Source organism: Muntiacus reevesi, chromosome 5, assembly GCF_963930625.1.
Source record: "Muntiacus reevesi chromosome 5, mMunRee1.1, whole genome shotgun sequence".
In the NCBI taxonomy this organism is placed as follows: Eukaryota; Metazoa; Chordata; class Mammalia; order Artiodactyla; family Cervidae; genus Muntiacus; species Muntiacus reevesi.
The window spans coordinates 113,097,678-113,116,387 of record NC_089253.1 but is presented as its reverse complement, the minus strand read 5'-3'; the positions used below and the strand labels follow the sequence as shown (position 1 = coordinate 113,116,387).

General features: G+C 38.2%; 1 protein-coding gene across 2 annotated transcripts in view; it reads right to left on the bottom strand.

Moving 5' to 3' along the window:
* The window catches only part of PLA2G4A (phospholipase A2 group IVA), a 160,990-nt gene that overhangs the window by 81,231 nt on the left and 61,049 nt on the right, over window positions 1-18,710 (bottom strand). For both annotated transcript variants that reach the window (XM_065937205.1, XM_065937206.1), the window contains 2 exons: window positions 3,606-3,754; window positions 2,707-2,820 (listed from right to left, as the gene is read on the bottom strand). In XM_065937205.1, coding sequence (XP_065793277.1) covers window positions 2,707-2,820; window positions 3,606-3,754 — 263 coding nt within the window. The remainder of the gene's footprint in view (window positions 1-2,706; window positions 2,821-3,605; window positions 3,755-18,710) is intronic.

Below are 18,710 nucleotides of genomic sequence, written 5' to 3'. Positions count from 1 at the left end.
TGCAGCAGGTGCAGGTTCCAGCCCTGGACTGGGAAGATCCCATATGCCTCAGAGCAACTAAGCTCATGTGCCACAAGTACCGAGGCCGCGCTACAGAGCCCATGCTCTCAGAGCCCGCGCTCAGCAACAAGAGAAACCTCCACAATGAGAAGCCTGCCCATCAGAATTAGAGACTACCCCTGCTCGCTGTAACTAGAGAAAAGCTAGCTGGCAACAACGAAGACCCAGTGCTGCCAAAAATAAAGAAATGATTTTTTAAAAATAAATTAATTAAAAAAAAATTCTCATTCAGATTGAAACTACAAAGGACTCTGGAGAATGGTGTAATGAAAAAAAAAAAGTTGCTTGGCCAACTGTTTTTTCAAGCATGGTAAAGAAAATAATTATATAAGCTACTCAAAATTCAAGAATGCAGAAAGTCTTTTTCAGAGCCTGGCAATCACACACCTGAGCGTAGGAAATGACAGGAGAGGTGATGCATGTTTTCCTACAGTTTCCTCTCTTAAAATCAATCTTTGAGTCATAGACAGAAAAGCAGAAAAAACCGTTCCATTTTGGAAACGCCAGTCATGCTTACAAAGTCCTCAACAAGGGTCTGTTGAGAACTGACCTTAGTAACATGCGTAGGTAATATTAACCTTGAACCATCTCTAACTCTCTACTCGCTGCCTGCCAGCATGTACCTGCCAAGCTGTGTAACTTGTCAGGCCTCAGCTTGCTTTCTTCTTTCAAGACTCCATGCCTTGGCAGTTTCTACTAGAAACTAGAATGCTCATAACTGCTTCTCTGCCTACTGAAATCCAGATTTTTACAAACATACATATTGCTTAATAGGCACACATACACATGTATGAACCACTGAGTACTATATGTATGGATGGCTAATCTATGTGAATATTATATATATTTCTATAATCAATTATTGTTATATATTTTATATATGGGGTTCCCACGTGGTGCTAGTGGTAAAGAATCTGCCTGACAATGCAGGAGATGAAACAAATGTGGGTTTGATCCCTGGGTTGGGCAGATCCCCTGGAGTAGGAAATGGCATCCCACTCCAGTATTCTTGCCTGGAAAATTCCATGGGTAGAGGAGCCTGACAGGCTGCAGTCCACGGGGCCTCAAAGAGTTGGACACGACTGAGCACATTTTATATGTACTGTTATATACTTAATGTATAAACTAATATATGATCATATTCATACAAAATTATATAAGTAGTAATTATATCATTATATTTAAATGTAATATGCATTACAATCTAGTCTATATATTATATATAAATTATATAGATAAATAGAACTAACTCATTTAATCATAGTGATTCTCCTGTGAGATATTATCTCCACTTTGCCTGCTCAGTCAGTCATGTCCAACTCTTTGAGACCTCATGGACTGCAGCCCACCATGCTCCTCTGTGAACTGAATTTTCCAGGCAAGAATACTGGAGTGGGGTGCCATTTCCTACTCCAGGGGATCTGCCCAACACATTGCCATTTCCTTCTCCAGGGATCTCCACTTCACAGATGAGTAAATTGACATTCAGAGAAGCTAAGAGATTTTGCCAGGATGAAACGGATGGTAAGAAACAAAGGTGGGATTTAAACACCAAACAACCTGGCTTCAATTGACAAGATGTTAAGAGATGTGTTCACTGTTTGACCTGCTCAAAATCACCTACTGATATGGACCCACACCTGGCCTCCTCTCATAACACCAGCTTTCTTTATTCTGCTTCCCACTGCGCTCTGTATATACCTCACTGATGCTTAATCTTGCTGTGTGGTGGTTTCTTTTCATCACGTATATCTCCCTGTATCCATTTGCTTTCCCAACCTCTACCTCACCTCTGCCCCAGATGAAGATAACTGAGGGAAGAGTTTCCTATATCTTCTTCTTCTTTAGATGCCTTGAACACAACACAATGATGGGTAGACGCCAGTAAACACTTGAAGGAGTGAAATATGAGTGAAATAACTTTAAAATGTGGCCAGTGTATCTCTTGGCACTGGGCAGAAAATATAGAGAAGACATGCTTCCTGGAGCAGCTAAAGGGATCGGGGGGAGTGTGTGACTGTAGTGTTCATAACGCACCAGGGTTCCTCTGATTAGATGAGCTGGTCAAGCAGTCCTCAGGGCTTAAGTCAGTTCTTAAGCATGCACGACCACTATTCTAAATTCCTGGCCTACAGGATTTTAGTTTGAAGAGGTTAAAAGATTCAGTCCCAATGAACAACATGTAATTATCATGGAGGTTCAGGAAGAAAGAGATAATTCGGGATGGTAACTGTTAGGAAAGGAGCTAAGATTAAGGCGTATGTACATTTGAGTGAGAGGAGAGAGATTTGCAAAGTCATTTGAAGGGACAAAAACACTGAACTGCACCCAACAAGAATAAATTAATGCAGTGACAAGCTTTCTGAATCCTGGTTTACCAGTTGCTTACATTTCTTATTGTAAAATACTAGTTTCCTGTAAAAGTAAGTTTCCTGTAAAAAGAATCTAATGTTTTCTCAGTGTAAATAATTTTTCTAGAGTCTTATTATTCTTAAAAAAAACTACTGAAATCTCAGAAATGCAGCACACCTAAGAAAAAAAGAAAGGAAGGAAGAGAAGGATTTCCAAACATTAAACTCCAACTCTCCAGAGTAACTAGATTTTATCTGACATAAGGTTGCAAAGTAATTCTGTTGTGTTGCTTACTTGATTGAAAATAAAAGGAACCTGTTTCTTCTCTCCCACTTTCATAGAAGATATTGGAAATGTTGTTGTCCCAAGAGTTTCATCCATAACATAATTGGCGTCCATTAATGTGATCTGTAGAGAGTAAAAAATAGAGCACAGGTATCAAATTTTTCTGGGATCTTTGGAAATTGTATCTAAAATCTCCACCACACTTTAAAAAAAGTGAAATTTTTGAAGTAATATTTAATAGTCATTTGAAATCCTAAATATTCTACTAGTAATAATACTTTGTCTTTTCTTTCTGAGTTTCTAACATAATCATTCACTTTTTCACTTTTGTGATTGACCTCTTCATTTTTATATTTTGAAAAATGAAATTTCTCCCCTCTCAGAGGAAATGCTATTTTGGAATATGAGGAAGAAGTTAATGTAGAAAACTCTTGCAACTGTTGGAAAAGATCTATGTGAACTTATTTTAAAGCTAAGTATTTCAAATTTAAGCTAATAAAGTTAACTTATTTTGACGTCCAAATCAATTGGCAATATTTCATCCTTTGTACTTGGATCCCCCCTTTTAAAACAGAAAGAATGTTTTCTCCAAAGTGCAATTGATTGGCATGGTTTAGTCACTAAATCATGTCTGACTCTTGTGACCCCATGGACTGTAGCAAACTACACGGTGAGGATTAAAGACTCTAGCCCCACCTAACTCCTGTATCTGGACACTCACATAGCTTGATGTGTGGCAGCTAGAAGCTCATCTACCATATACTGCACAGCTGGACTCCAACTACCTAACCAAGAAGAATGAAGGCAGTGAGAGGAAAAATGTGATGCTTTCAAGCTCAACTTGAAGATAACCCCCTCAATGACTCACTTGACCCCCACTGGCCCACTATCCCCAATGACTCACTTACCTCTAAAACATTTTCCTGATTAGGATCCAAAATAAATTCAAAGGTCTCATTCCACACAGGGTTTATGTCATTATTGAAGTGTCTTGTTCTCTTCCTGCTGTCAGGGGTTGAAGAGATGAAAAGTTCCACATAGGGGTCTGGAGTGTCAACTGTAGACAGTAAACACAAGTGAGAAGGAAGCAAAAATGTGATTAAATTCTCTTTTTTTTTATCGACATGTGTTATCAGGTTATTTTCAATGAATCTACAATTACATATTTGAAATGTCTGAGACCAAATAATATATAATGGAAGAACATTGTAGGTGATATACTTTCTACATATTACACCCCTGGACTTCCTAACAGTCCTTTGTGAGGGAATCATTTATTAGGCGATCTATTCAGAATTCCTCTGATTGTCTAGAGGATGTGGTCACTGCAATCAACATCTCAGTCCAACTACAGACAATGATAACAATCTCTTTTAGCTAACCACAACATAACCTCTATCAACAGGACTACAATGGTGACAAGATTATGAGCTCAGGATCATCATGATTGTTTATATTAGAAAAGTTACCAAACTATGTTACTTGCCAAACCAAATAATGAAAGCCAGTGTGACATAAATACTGTTTATAGGTATAAGGATGCCTTGGATGGTTGTACAGGTTGTACACTGAAAAACTCTAAGGGGAGGCATTTACAATAGTAGTCAATACATATTTCTGTATTTATTATAGCGGTACTCAATCAGATGGAAGTGAGTGTATCAAGGAAGTGACAGCTTTTTCTGTTGCTTGTAAAGACTCACTGAGTCAGGACCTGATATGGGTATCATTTAAAACTGAGAGAAATAACTGCAATGGACTGTTTAAATTTCCTCCCTCTCTCTATATGTATTTTTAATAGCAAGGCAACTGACCCTGTGTGTGGCAATATTGATCATTCTCTCTTTAGTGGCTCCTCTGAATCCTCATCTTACACTACTGCACTTTTCCTACAAGACTGTGAACAACTTGAGGTTAGGAACTCCTCTTCATATCTTCAGAATCTAACAACTATCACAATATTTAAGGCCTCCTAACCTAAGGACTTGACTTCTCTCTTTAACACATCCTCTCCTGTGTGGCCATTATAACTGATAACCATGAAAACCAGCCATCGAGTGATGACTGACAGGATATCTGCTGAGCACTTCACATGCATGAATCTCATTCTAATCTCACAAAACAGCACTAAAAAGTACTTTTAGTGTTGAGGCGACAAGAAAAGAGAAATGTTAATATCACACAGCTAGTAAGTATCAGAGCAAGACGCGACTGCAACGGCCATTCTCTCAATGACATCACGCTCCTAAGTGCTAAAGATGTGATCATAACGGGCGGCTTGCCAAGGAAAGAGGAGCTAGAAAGGAGTTTTGGAGAAGAAGGGAGACAGGAGGAAGGGAAGAGAGGGAGAGTGGAAACAGAGAGAGGGTAAGGGTGGGAAGTGAGAGAGAGAGGTGCAGAAGTTCACCAAAAAAAGATGCAAAAATTGAAAACAAAGGAAAAGCAAAAACAATAGTTCTTAAATAACTGGCTTTCAAAGAATAATTTTTTGAATAATTTTTTAAATAATTTTTTACAATATACTTTGTCCTTTTACAATAGTTACGGTCAAACAATGTAAGTGATGCCCATCACAGTTCTTCTCTGTGGTCATCACACTTTTGATATCTTTATTTTAGAGAGAAGGAAATAGTTAGTTATTTTCATTGAATTTATGTATTTCTTCATATTGAGATATAACTGATATATAACATTGTGTAAGGTACACAATGTATTGGTTTAAAACATTTATATATAGCAATTTCTAACTCGATGCTTTTCTCTCTCGACAGATCAACAGTAGACAAATTAGAAAACAGGAGACTAGACAGGAAGGATGGCAAGAGAAAATGGGCCAAAGAAGAGAAGGACATGGTACGAGGGGACTCAACTCACTCCTCAACCAAGAGATGACCGTTCCTTTTCCTTAGCCGTGTTTCTGCCGTGTCACCAGTGTTCAGGGTTGCAAACCACAAATAAAACTACATATTTAGAATAGCAAGTAGAGGACTTCCCTAGTGGTCCAGTGGTTGAAAATCCACCTACCAATGCAGGGAATACAGGTTTGATCGCTGGTCTGTGAAGATTCCACATGCCGTGGGGCAAATAAGTCCATGAACCACAACTACTAAGCCTGTGTTCTAGAGCCCAGGGGTCACAGCTAAGGCGTCTGAGAGCCACAGCTATTGAAGCCCCTGACCCTGGAGCCTGTGCTCCACGACAAGAGAAGCGTCTGCAATGAGAATTCCATGCACTGCAATCAGACAGTAGCCCCTACTGGCCACAACTAGAGAAAGCCCACATGCCGCAAAGAAGACCCAAAGCAGCCAAAAATAACTAAATAAAATTATTAGAATAGCATGAGGTGGAAGATTATAAGAAAAATACCTTTCCTTTTCTGAGTAGAAGTACATACTTTTAAAGAGAATATGCACTGGCACTTCACATTAAATGTACAAAAATGTAGCCCTTCCTCATCCCGTAAGTTTAGTTTTTTATGGGATTAAAACTCTCCCCCCCACCCCCAAAATATCAGAAATGAAGAAGGAAATGGCAACCCACTCCAGTATTCTTGCCTGGGAAATCTCATGGACAGAGGAGTCTGGCGGGCTACAGTCCCTGGGGTTGTGAAGACTCAGACCCAACTTAGCGACTTAACAAGAAGAAGAAAATATTGGAAAACAAAAAACCAAGCAAAAGCTAATCTTGAAAACCAAAAGTATGCCAGGAAGGGGAAGTAAACATGGTAAACATCATTCATTCATTCAACAAATATTTGGGTGCCTACTGAACATCAGGGACTGCCCATCAAGAAGCAGTTTGAGGGAGCTAAACATGAAAGTGCAGATTTGAAACATGGAAGTGAGTCAAATGCTAACAGCCTAATTTTAGAGGCAAGGAAGACAAGCAGATACACTAAGCTAGTGACTAGTAACTCAGTCACCCAGGTTGTTACACATACATAATGTTAAATCGTAGGTGGAGAAATGGCCTTATGTGGTTTGATCTTTATTTGAATCTTTGAAAAAGAGGAGGGACAGTTTTTCTCCAGTCAAACAAGAAAGAGAAAGTAGAAAGTGAAGTTCTTTGTGAGGAACTAGATAGGGGAAGGAAGCAGCAAATTGAAGCGGCATGAATCAACTAGTGATATTACCATCTTCTCATTTTCGACTCTCATTGGGTCATATGATTTTCCAGATTCTAACTCTTGCAAAATAATTAAGAAAATACCATACAACATGATGCCAGCCCTGTTTTTATATATCAGAACATCAACAGATTTTTTTAAAAATCTTTTGGCCATGCCACATGGCATGAGGAATTTAGTTCCCCAGTCAGGAAGTGACCCATGCCCCTTGCACTGGCAGTGCAGTTTTAACCACTGGACAACCAGGAAAGTCCAACAGACAATTTTTTAAAAAGAAAAAAATTGAAATTGAGTGCAGATTTGTCATTTTAGATTTTTATTTTTACTTTTGAATACAGTCAATACTCTAAAAGTTTTTGTCAAGACTGGTGGTTTTTCTAGTTCTGCTTCATTAATAAGACACATCAAAGAGGAGACATCAAAGGCTGCTAGACAGTGGAAAACCACTGACAGCTGCAAACCGTGATACTGAAATCTGCATCATTGCTTATCTTTGTAAGTTAAGAAACAGCTGTAGCGGTGGTGGACAACACAGGATGAAAGGAAGTTTTAAGAAGCTATTTTAAAATTGGGTTAAGAGAATCACATAGCTCACTTAAAAAAAAATCTATAATCTTCATTGGCAGGAAGCTTTGAAAGGGGACATCAGTCCATTTTTGGCAGCAAAACTTAGCCATACTTAATAGAGTAATTCCTAGAAATGCATTAAGGGGAGAAGAAAGTGAAACACATGAAAAAAAACTTTATTTCATGCCTTTGTGAATTAATGCCTATCGGATTAACAGGGTGTTGAGTCACTGATTCAGCTTCACCTTGATTAGCTCCAATGAAATGGGTGGTAAAGATGCAATGTGTGGGCTCAGACTTTCTTACATCGTATCCTTTTGTTTGAATCGTGACTAACAAAAATGTTGGGGATGTGAGATACAGATCTTTTTTTTTCGCTCCCATAAAGATGACATGAAACTACATGCATCAGAAATAACTTCAGAATTCCCGGGTTGTAAAACTTCTCATAAACTTCAGTAGTTGAAGGAGTGCCTGCCTAAAGTCATAACAAGGCCATCTGTCATTTCAGCTTTGTCTGAGTCATATATTATATGATTCATCTCAGGAGCTGGTGGCAGCTTCCACACTCCAGGTTTGATTTTAAATATGCTCCATTTGCTTCTCACACCCACCTTGCTCAGCAGCACGCTAAACCCTTTGCTTCGAATAACGATGGCCCATGTGCTGTGCTTAGTCGCTCAGTCGTGTCCGACTCTCTGCAGCCCGTGGACTGCAGTCCACCAGGCTCCCCTATTCATGGGATTTCCCAGGCAAGAATACTGGATTTGATTGCCACGCCCTCTTCCATGGGATCTTCCTGATCTAGGTATCAAATCCGACTCTCCAGAGTCTCCTGCATTGTAAGTGGATTCTTTATTGCTGAGCACTGGTGAAGCCCAAAGATGCCCATAATGTTACAATTCATGTGATATATGCAGCAAAACAAACAAACAAACAAAGAAAAAGTCTCCCCCAAATCTACAGCAAAATATCCCATTCTGGGGACTTCCCTGGTGGTCCAGTGGTTAAGAATTCACTTCTCAATACAGAGGACTCAGGTTGGATATCTGGCCAGGGAACCAAGATCCTACATGCCTCTGAGCAACTAAGCCCATGAGCTGCGATTACCGAGCCTACATGCCACATCTGAGAGTCTGTGCACCACAGCGAAAGATCCTGCATGATGCAACAAAAGGGCCAAGTGCTGCATCTAAGACCTAACATAGCCGAATCAATTAAAAAAAAAAAATCCCGTTCTGAACAGCTGCAATCCACTGACAGTGAGCTTAAAGCAGTGTTTCCCAAAACACAGTCCACTAAAGCATCTTCACAGAATCACCTGGAGTGTTAAAATGTAGACACCTTGCATTTTCAGAGTCTTCAGCATGGACCTGGAAATCTGCATTTTAACAACTTCATCAGAGGATACTTAGGCACACACGTTTGAAAAGTGGGGTTTAAAGTACATTATGACAATCACGTATCATGGGCTTCCCTGGTGGCTCAGATGGTAAAGAATCCACCTGCAATGCAGATCTGGGCTCGGCTCCTGGGTCTGGAAGATCCCCTGGAGAAGGAAATGGCAACCCACTCCAGTATTCTTGCCTGGAGAATTCTGTGGACAAGGGAGCCTCATGGGCTATAGTCTGTGGGGTTGCAAAGAGTCAAACACGACTGAGCAGATAGCACACACATGACAATCAAATAAAGAACAATGGTTTAATAACACCCACAGAAAATAGAAACATTTTGGCATTGAGAAGTCAACAAGGTCACCAACCTTCGTCATGGAGTTATTCCGCCTGTGGACTATATTAAGCACAACAAATTAATTCATGTCTGTTTCTCTCTAGCCATTAAATACATTTTCAAGTGACCAAATGAAAACAAATCCAAGAATAAAGTACATGAGGGTGTGTGAGCTGGCACTCTATTTAAGGTGATGGACTAATATTCAAGTGTTCTGCTTCAGTTGCCACCAAAGTATGAATGCCATAGTAAGACCAAAAATTAAATATCAATTTGTTGAAAAAATGCCTCTGAATACTATTCTCCAATGGGGTCACTCCTTTAAACATTTATGATTTAGGGATAATAATTAGATGGAGAACTTACAGCTTTTAAACTTAAAGATTTAGACACATAAATGTTTTATGATGCCAACCTTTTCACTATTCCCACACTTTTTGATGTTCAGTTGCTAAGTCACGTCTGACTCTTTGCAACCCCATGGACTGCACCACACCAGGCTCTTCTGTACTTCCCTATCTCCCAGAGGTTGTTCAAATTAATGTCCGTTGAGTTGGTGATGCTATCTAACCTTCTCATCCTCTGCCAATCCCCTCTCCTCCTGCCCTCAATCTTTCCCAACACCAGGATCTTTTCCAGAGAGTCAGCTCTTCATATTAGGTGGCCAAAATATTGGATCTTCAGCAACAGTCCTTTCAATGGATATCCAGGGTTGATTTCCTTTAGGACTGACTTTAGGATTGATTTCCTTTTTGATCTCCTTGCTGTACAAGGGACTCTCGAGAGTCTTCTCCAGCACCACGGTTTGAATGCATCAATTAGGGGCTCAGGCTTCTTCCGCACTTCCTACACTGTGCCCGCTCATTTACTGATATAAGCCCTGGGAAAGCGATGGTTAGCTCCACTATACACAGATGAATTTCAGTAACACTTTAGTTCCTTTCTTAATGTAATATTTTTATTGAAGGATAAAATAGATGCAGAAAAAAATTGTTAATAGATGATTTTAACCATACAGTTTGCTGAATTTTCATAAAATGAACTCATCCATGATACCACCACCCGGATAGAGATACAGAGTAATATCAGCATTCCAAAAGCCTTCCCCATCTCCTCCAAAAGGGTGACCATTACCCTTCTTTTGTCACTAGAGAATATTTTTACTTTTATTTTTATCCTTATATACATAGACTCAAGAACAGTATGTACTCCTGTACATATCGGTCTAGCTTACTCTGCTCACCATTAAGTTTGTGAGATTCATCCATATTGACATGTGTAGAATAACACACTCATTAATTATTAATGTAAACTGTTTTACTGTTTGAGCATTTCATAAAATATTTATCCATTCCACCATTAGTGGACATTGGATTGTTTCTACTTTGGGCTATTACTAATGGTGCTGCTACGAACATTCTTAGGCGTGACATTTGGTGCACACATTTTTATGTTTCTGATGTGAAATTCCTAAGAATTCAATTACTTGGATGTGGAGTTATTCTGTCTTTGTACATCCTGATGTTAATACTCACATGGCAGAAATCATACTCCATATTTAATATTGTCAGTTTTGCAATTTTAAACATCTGATGGATTTGTAACAATATCTCACTATAGATTAAATTCACACATCTTGCATGACTATCTGAGGTTGAATAATTCTTTATGTGTTTCTTTTGGTCTGTTGGATATGTTCTTGAGTAAAAGACATACTTGAAATCTTGTCCAATAAACTTGCCATTATTTATTAGAAATGCTGCTTTAACCCTAATACTACAATATAAACATTTCATTAATGAAGTGGTTGTATAAGTGTGTATGGACTTACAGACTGTCTACTATATTCATTTAAGCTTGTAGCAACTTCAATTAGTATTATTACAGTTTATGATAAATAATAGCTTTATAATAAATTATTATTATAATTATTATTGTATTTTATAGTAAATTATTATACTGTAAATTATTATTATTATTTTATTTCAGCACTTAAAAAATGTCATTCTGTTACCTCATGGCCTCTATCTGGTCTGTTGAGGGATTTACTTTCAGTTCTTTGCTTTTCTCTTGTTCAGTCACTCAGTCGTGTCTGACTCTTTGCGACCCCATGGACTGCAGCACGCCAGGCTTCCCTGTCCATCACCAACTCCCAGAGTTTGTTCAAACTCATGTCCATTGAGTCGTGATACCATCTAACCATCTTATCCGCTGTCGCCCCTTTCTCCTCCTGCGTCAGTCTTTTCCAGCATCAGGGTCTTTTCCAATGAGTCAACTCTTGCTATTCTGAATATATCTTTTCCCCTCTGTATGCTTTTAGGATGTTTTTTCTTTGCTTTTAGTTTTCAACAGTTTTAATGCAATATGCGTAATATCTGATTTTTTTTGTATTTACCCTTGAGTTCATAACAGCATTTTTATCAGTAACAGAAAATTCTCAGCCATTATATCTTCAAATATTATTTCTGCCCCATTCTCTTTCTCTTCCCCAGAGATTTTTAAATCATACCCCAGATATTCATTATACTTTATATTTTATTTCACATTTTGTTCTCTGTATTTTAGTCTGGATACTTTCTACTGGCCTATTCAGTTTACTAATTCTCTCTTTTCAACTGTCTTCAAACTATGGCAAACCCATCTACTGAACTTCGATTTTCATTTAGTGTGTTTTGAGTTTCAAATTTTCCATTTGCTTCTTTTCCATGCATCTGGATCCCTGGTAGAATTCTCCATCTATTTTCTTGAATATCTATTTTGCCATCTATTTTCTTGAACATATTAATCTTAGTTAAAGTTCATATCCAGTACTCAAGGATCTATTTATTTCTGATCTTATTTTTTTGGTCTACCGGGCAATTCTTGACTGAATGCCCAGAACTTTTCATGAAGAATTGTGGAGGAGCTAGATCTACCTCTTCAGAGACCCATCTTATTCTCTGGCAAGCAGTGAGAATGGGTTAAATCTGCTCAATTTAATAAAAAAACTGACTTGACTTAAATCAAAAACTGACTTGACTTAAAGTTCAGTCTACTTCTTATCCACTCTCATCCAAAACCTCTCAACTGAGATCCTGGGGTGTGTCCTTGGCCCCTTTTATTTGGCAGTTCTGTACCCATTTTTCTTTTCCTCTTAGCACCATGATACTGCCAACAACACTGCTTTGCTTTTCTCATATTTTCTGTTGGCTTCTTAGGCTGTTGCCTTGTATAAATTACAGATTTGGCTCCTACACATGGTGAAGGTTCTGACTTCCAGGCTTCTCTATGCTTCCCTTCTCTCGGGGATCTTGCCCCTCAAATCCTAACTGACTTGGTTCTGAAATCCAGCTTTCATATCCCCAAGTCCTTTGAGATTGCCAAAGTTCTAGTGGATTCCCTGCTTCTTCACTACTTGGTCACATCTCACATCCCCATCACCCCCACACCCACCGAGATTCCACAGTGGATTGAGCGGGAAGTGGCTAGCAGAATACTGGACCTAATTCAATGACTTTTCTTCTCACTGAGATCTTAGTCCCTCAAATCCTAGTTGACTCAGAAGCTTTCCAATCTTACAGACATTTAAAAAATTAATTTAATCTGTATTTTCTAAATTGCTCTTAGGAGACAGGAATGCTCCACTGTTAGTTACTTCAGCATAGTCCAATGATCATTTAACTATTAACTTGAACAAACATACAACTAATCCCTATTCTTTTTTATTTCCATCCTCCATACAGTTGTTCAAACATTTACGGCTTTTCTCGAGTCACCTATCCTACTCACTATTTCTCATCTCAGAAAACAATTCGGGTTCACACTTCACTAGGAAAATAAGAAGGAGAGGATTAAATGCTCTCTTCTAGTTTCTCTTCCCCATCCCTCACAATTTAAAAAATATATTTATAATAGGAAATTGTATTTATTCATACTTAAATTCTTCCCTGATGTCTTAGAAGGAAAAGTTTCCATATACTCTTTTCTCAATTTCAGACTATTCCACCTCCTCTCAGAGATTTCTCATTTATTTATCCCCAACCCCAAATGTAACCTGTAAATATTTGCTTGGGCATGGCTACTTCCTTTCAACTTATAAATATAAACAAACATTGATTATTCTAAAAAACAAACACAATTTTAATTGATTCTGCCAATTCCTCAAGATTTTTCTTCTCTTCCATCAAAGTTTTTGGAAAAATAATATAGTTTATATTTACTGCTTCTAAGGCCCATTAGCCATAAACTCCTAACCTATTATGCTCTGCCTTATTTTATTACCATAATCAGTCTATTCTCTATTATTTTGCAGTTTTGTTGAGATGTAATTGACAAATGACACTGTGTAAGTTTGAGGCATACAATATGATTATTTGCTACACACACCTACTGCCAAATGATTACCACAGTTAAGCTAGTTAACACCTCCATTTCCTAGCATAGCTGCCTTTTCTTTTTTGTGGTAAGAACATTTAAGATCTACTCTCTTAGCTAATTTCAAGAATATACTACAAGTATTTTTTTTTTTTTTAATTTTAGATGCATTTATTTATTTGACGGTGCCAGGTCTTAGTTGTGGCATGTGGGATCTAGTTCCCTGACCAGGGACGGAACTCACGTCCCCAGCATTGGGGGCTCAGAGTCTTAGCCACTGGACTATCAGGGAAGTCCCATAAACATAATACAATGTTATTAACTACACTCAGCATGCTGTACATTACAATCCCATAACTTATTCTTCTTATAACTGGAAGTGTGTACCTTTTAACAAATATTTCTCTATATCAACCTCCTCCCCTCATCAACTCCTGACAGTCACCATGCCCCTATCATAACTTCAATGTAAAATTCAGTAAGTTTTCTTTCGTCAATTTTCATTTGATTTGGCATACATGCAATGCCCTTTATGCAATTATCGTCTTTTCTGTTCAAAATATCTTTTTTTTCTGATTCCCTAACTACACCTCTGTTTCCTCATTGTATCTGAAATATTTTACCCCCAACTTACCAGTAAACTATGGACTTTCTCTTCATTGATCTTACACATCTCCATTAGAATGTTTTAGAAGAAACTGAACTCTTTAAAAAATGTAGTGCTCACGTAGTCAAAACCATTTGAAAAGGAATTATCACAGCCATTTATAGTTTTGGGGTTTATTTGTGGCCCTATCACATGTGGGAATCAGCATGTGGGAATCTTAGTTCCCTGACCAGGAAGCAGACCCATGTCCCCTGCGGGGGATGGACAGAGTTCTCACCACCGGACCACCAGGGAAGTCCCATACAGTCTTAAGAACACCCAATGTGCACCCTTCAAGACACACAGCACGTATCAGTCCTATAGTGTAACTATTCTCAGATCCTCTAAAGCCAATCATCTTCAGGTTTAAACGGCAGTCATCATACACTCCTCCTTGCAGCCTTGAGGAAATGACAAATATAAGATTTTTGATTACACATCCATATATTATCTATTGCTAAGTAGTCCATTTTGAAATTTTTTCCCTAAATGCAAAAGGAAAGAAAAAACAAAGCAAAACAAACCCCAAGAAACTAAAATAAAAACGTGTTCTTTTTCCTGACTTTCTTATTTTTATTGAATAGTACCATCATTTCTAGCTGTTTGAGAGTTGCTCTCTTTTCCTCATAGCTCCTGTTTCCAACTTTTACTTATTTCACCTTTAACATGCTGGCTCCTCAGTTCCTCTCAAAATGTCCCTTACCCAGTTCAACTATGTCACCTGGACTAGTCACACAATTTTCTTTGTTGCTTATCTTCCCACATTCAAGCCACTCTCCGTAATGCTGCCATACTTGTCTTCGTGAAACACTTTTGACCTTCATTGCAAGTCTAACCACTGTGATAACAGGCCTACCAGGGCCTCCTCCACTAGACCCCAGGTTTCTTTCTGGTCAGTGACCCTCCTCCAACAGGCACTAGAACATTCAGGCCATGGAGCATCTCTGGAATCCACACATTTCAAACACACTGCACGGTCACATTGATGGCAGAAGCATCTGTTCTATCCAAGAGAACATTGCTTCTCTTTTACTTAAGCATATCACTGTGTTTTCATTGGACAGTTTAGCTGATAACTAAACACTAGTCATTCATAACTAAAGATTATTCAAATCTTTGTCCTTGTCCTAAGACTATCCAAGATAAGGGTCCAAAGACCGTACACTTAAAAGATGCATGGAATGAGCTGTTCTCTCTATGCTTCCCTTAACTAGTTCATAAGTCCATTTCTATTTTCCTCTTGGGTTACATTGGGCACTACCAATCATGTCTCCTAGTGGCCTCATCTTCATAAAACAAAAATAATTCCACATAATCTTTAACTAGCTCTCAGCAATACTGTAGAAGTGGTGACTTCTATTATAAGCACAACCACCTCTCCTCTCTAATTTCTTTCTACTTTTTAGTATGTTTCATACGTCCTAGTACTTTGTCCTACCCCATTTATTTGTATTTTAATACACAAATATCAGTGTCGGTTATTTTTTTCCAAGTGCATTTGTATCTAACTTTTATTTCCAAATACTAAACACAAATATAAATGAATAAAGAAGAAAATCTTCAAATCCCAGAGTGCCTTCTTTAATAACTCAAAAAATAGGGCAAAGTGCCAGGGGTTTATGAGTAGTAGCCCCTACTCCCTCCAGAATGGATTCAAAATTAGAATTGTTATGGCTATAGGTGCTGAAGGGCAACACCTGCAAATTGCTGGAAATGCAGAAGCTGGAAAAGTTAGTGAAGAATTTGATGTGGTTTAGTAAAACAGATCTTTGACAGTGATTCTGTATATACTGGAGCTGCTGCTGCTGCTGCTGCTAAGTCGCTTCAGTCGTGTCTGACTCTGTGCGACCCCATAGATGGCAGCCCACCAGGCTCCCCTGTCCCTGGGATTCTCCAGGCAAGAACACGAGTGGGTTGCCATTTGAGAGACGTGCAAAATCCTTATAATTAAGGCAACATTGTCTAGGAACTCAAATAATTATAGAATGCTTTTTTTTCATTGAAATTATGAAGCCATTTTATTAACACTGTTTGGGGATCCCTTTATTAGGCAGAGTCTCCAACTTGAACATCTCCTATTTTTTCATTTTCTTTTTTTCTCACAGCCTCTGATCTTTCACGGTGTCTTCTCAGCGTCACATGTTTCCTTTTGAAATGAACATGAAACTATCAGAATGTACCATCAGCCAAATAAATGTCAGAAAGAAAGCCCAGTAACATCTACTCACAACTGACTTGGTACATTTTGTACTAACAACTGACTTACTAAAGTAACGAAGCAAGCTACCATCGGCGTATAGCAAAAATGACTTATTATAAAGAATGCTGGTGTTGATGAAAGAACAAAGATAATGGAAAATGACCCAAAGAAAGATAAGCATAGATCTAAAACAGAACAGCAAGTTTTGCTGTTGCCTGCATTTCCCTCTTACTTAAATCTCTATGATACCTTTTTGGAAGAAAACAAAAATACTTCTGTTATCAGTATTTCTGTTTGGAACGTTTTAAAGATTCATAAACCAGGGATGTTTCTTGGAATCCCTTTAGGTTGGAGTGAGTAAATCTCTAGAAATTCTTATGCAGTATTATAAATCATATTAATATATTTATATAATTAATTTTAGCTATGTGGATTTATCAATATATTATATGTATATGTAATTCCACTCTATGTAAGAATAATTCTTTTTCATTAAAACAAGATTCTTAACTTTGACATTACTGACATTTGAAGGGAGAATCCTTTGCTCTGGGCACTGTCTGTGACCTCCACCCACTAGAAGCCAGCAGGATCTCCCAATTGTGACAACTAAAAATGTCTCCAGGGACTTCCCTGATGGTCTGATGGTTAAGACTTCATGCTTCCAATGCAAGGGGTGCAGGTTTGATCCCTGGTCAGGGAACTAGTATCCTACATGCCTCACAGGGTGGTCAAATAAATTAAAAAATAAAATAAAAAATAAATCAAGATAAAAATGTCTCCAGACATTTCCCAATGTGCCTGGGGCCAAAATTAATCACCAGTTTAGAACCACTGCACTAGAGGCTATCTGATATTTATTCTTGGGATAAATCATTAGAAATTAGCCAAATTCCCTACGTAGTATAATTAGATGGATTATGTCGATCCCATTTTAAAAATATTTCCTTATTTTTTTTTTCCAAATTGAAATGTCCCACATCCATATCCATTGCAGGCATTAAAACTCTACTTAAGTTATAAAACCCATCTCCACCTCTATTCAAGCTGTAAAGCCTTCTCAGAAGCTACTGTCAACACTTCTCAAAATTAGTAATACTGTGTAATCTAAACACACAATCTCTGAGCTATTTACACTCATTTCATCTTCCCAACTAGGTCATAAATAGCTCAAAGGCAAAGCTGTTGCACGAACAGACATCAGCGTGAGACAAGTTTGAGTTCTCGCCCCAAAACAGAACAGTTGTGTGACTTTGGGCTGTTCATTTAATGTCTTTAAACAAATCCCTATGCTGGTAAAATTAACAACATCACATATTTCACAGTGCTACAGAAATGAGTATATGAAATAGAAAATCCTAAGAACTCTGTTTAGCATTTTTGTTTATTCATTTAACAAAAAAATTGTGTACATTATGCATCAAGCACTTTTCTAAGCATTTCATAATCTCATTTAATCCTCATTAAAAAAAGTTTAGGAGGGAGGAAGGATAAATTAGCTTAGGGTTAACATAAACACACTACCATTAATATATATAAAATAAATAACCAACAAGGACCTCCTATATAGCACAGGGAACACTTTGTAATAACCTCTAAGGGAAAAGAATCCGAAAAAATCATGTGTGTGTGTGTGTGTGTGTGTGTGTGTGTGTGCATAATTGATTCAGCTCTAAAGAATCCGCTTGCAATGAAGAAGAAGCAGGAGACTCCAGTTCAATCCCTGGGTCAGGAAGATACCCTGGAGGAGGAAATGGCAACCCACTCCAGTATTCTGGCCTGGAGAATCCGACGGACAGAGGAGCCTGGCAGGCTACAGTCCATGGGGTCCCCAAGAGTTGGACATGACTAAGCAAGCACGCACATGCATGCATAACTGAGTCTCTGTGCTATACACCTGAAACTAACACAACATTATAAATCAACTGTACTTCAATTTAAAAATATCTAGGAGGAAGCTACAATTATTATCCCACACTGAGCAGCTAAGAAAATTGAGACTTAGGAAAGCTAAGTAACTTGCTCAAACTCACATGGTTAATGAAGGAGAAGAGAGATGTGAATCTAAGTAAGTCAGTTCCTGACAGAGTCAGTGTTTAAACCACTAGCCCAAGCTTCCTCGCTGGTATGAAACAGGCACTCTAAAAAGGGATCTACCTTAAGTACCGCCTTCATTTCTTTTGTCCTTCTTCAAGACACTGAATGAGTACTGAGTCCGCAACAGATGCTCAGCATGCATTGATGACATTAATAATGCTGGGGTAAGCATTGGGTTACGTGTAACATTTCTTTTCCAAAGTTGAAATTTCAGAACTGCTATTTCATTTTGCATCTGGAGGTTTAGATTACCCTTTGAACACCAACTTAAAATAATTTTGTCTAGGATGTTA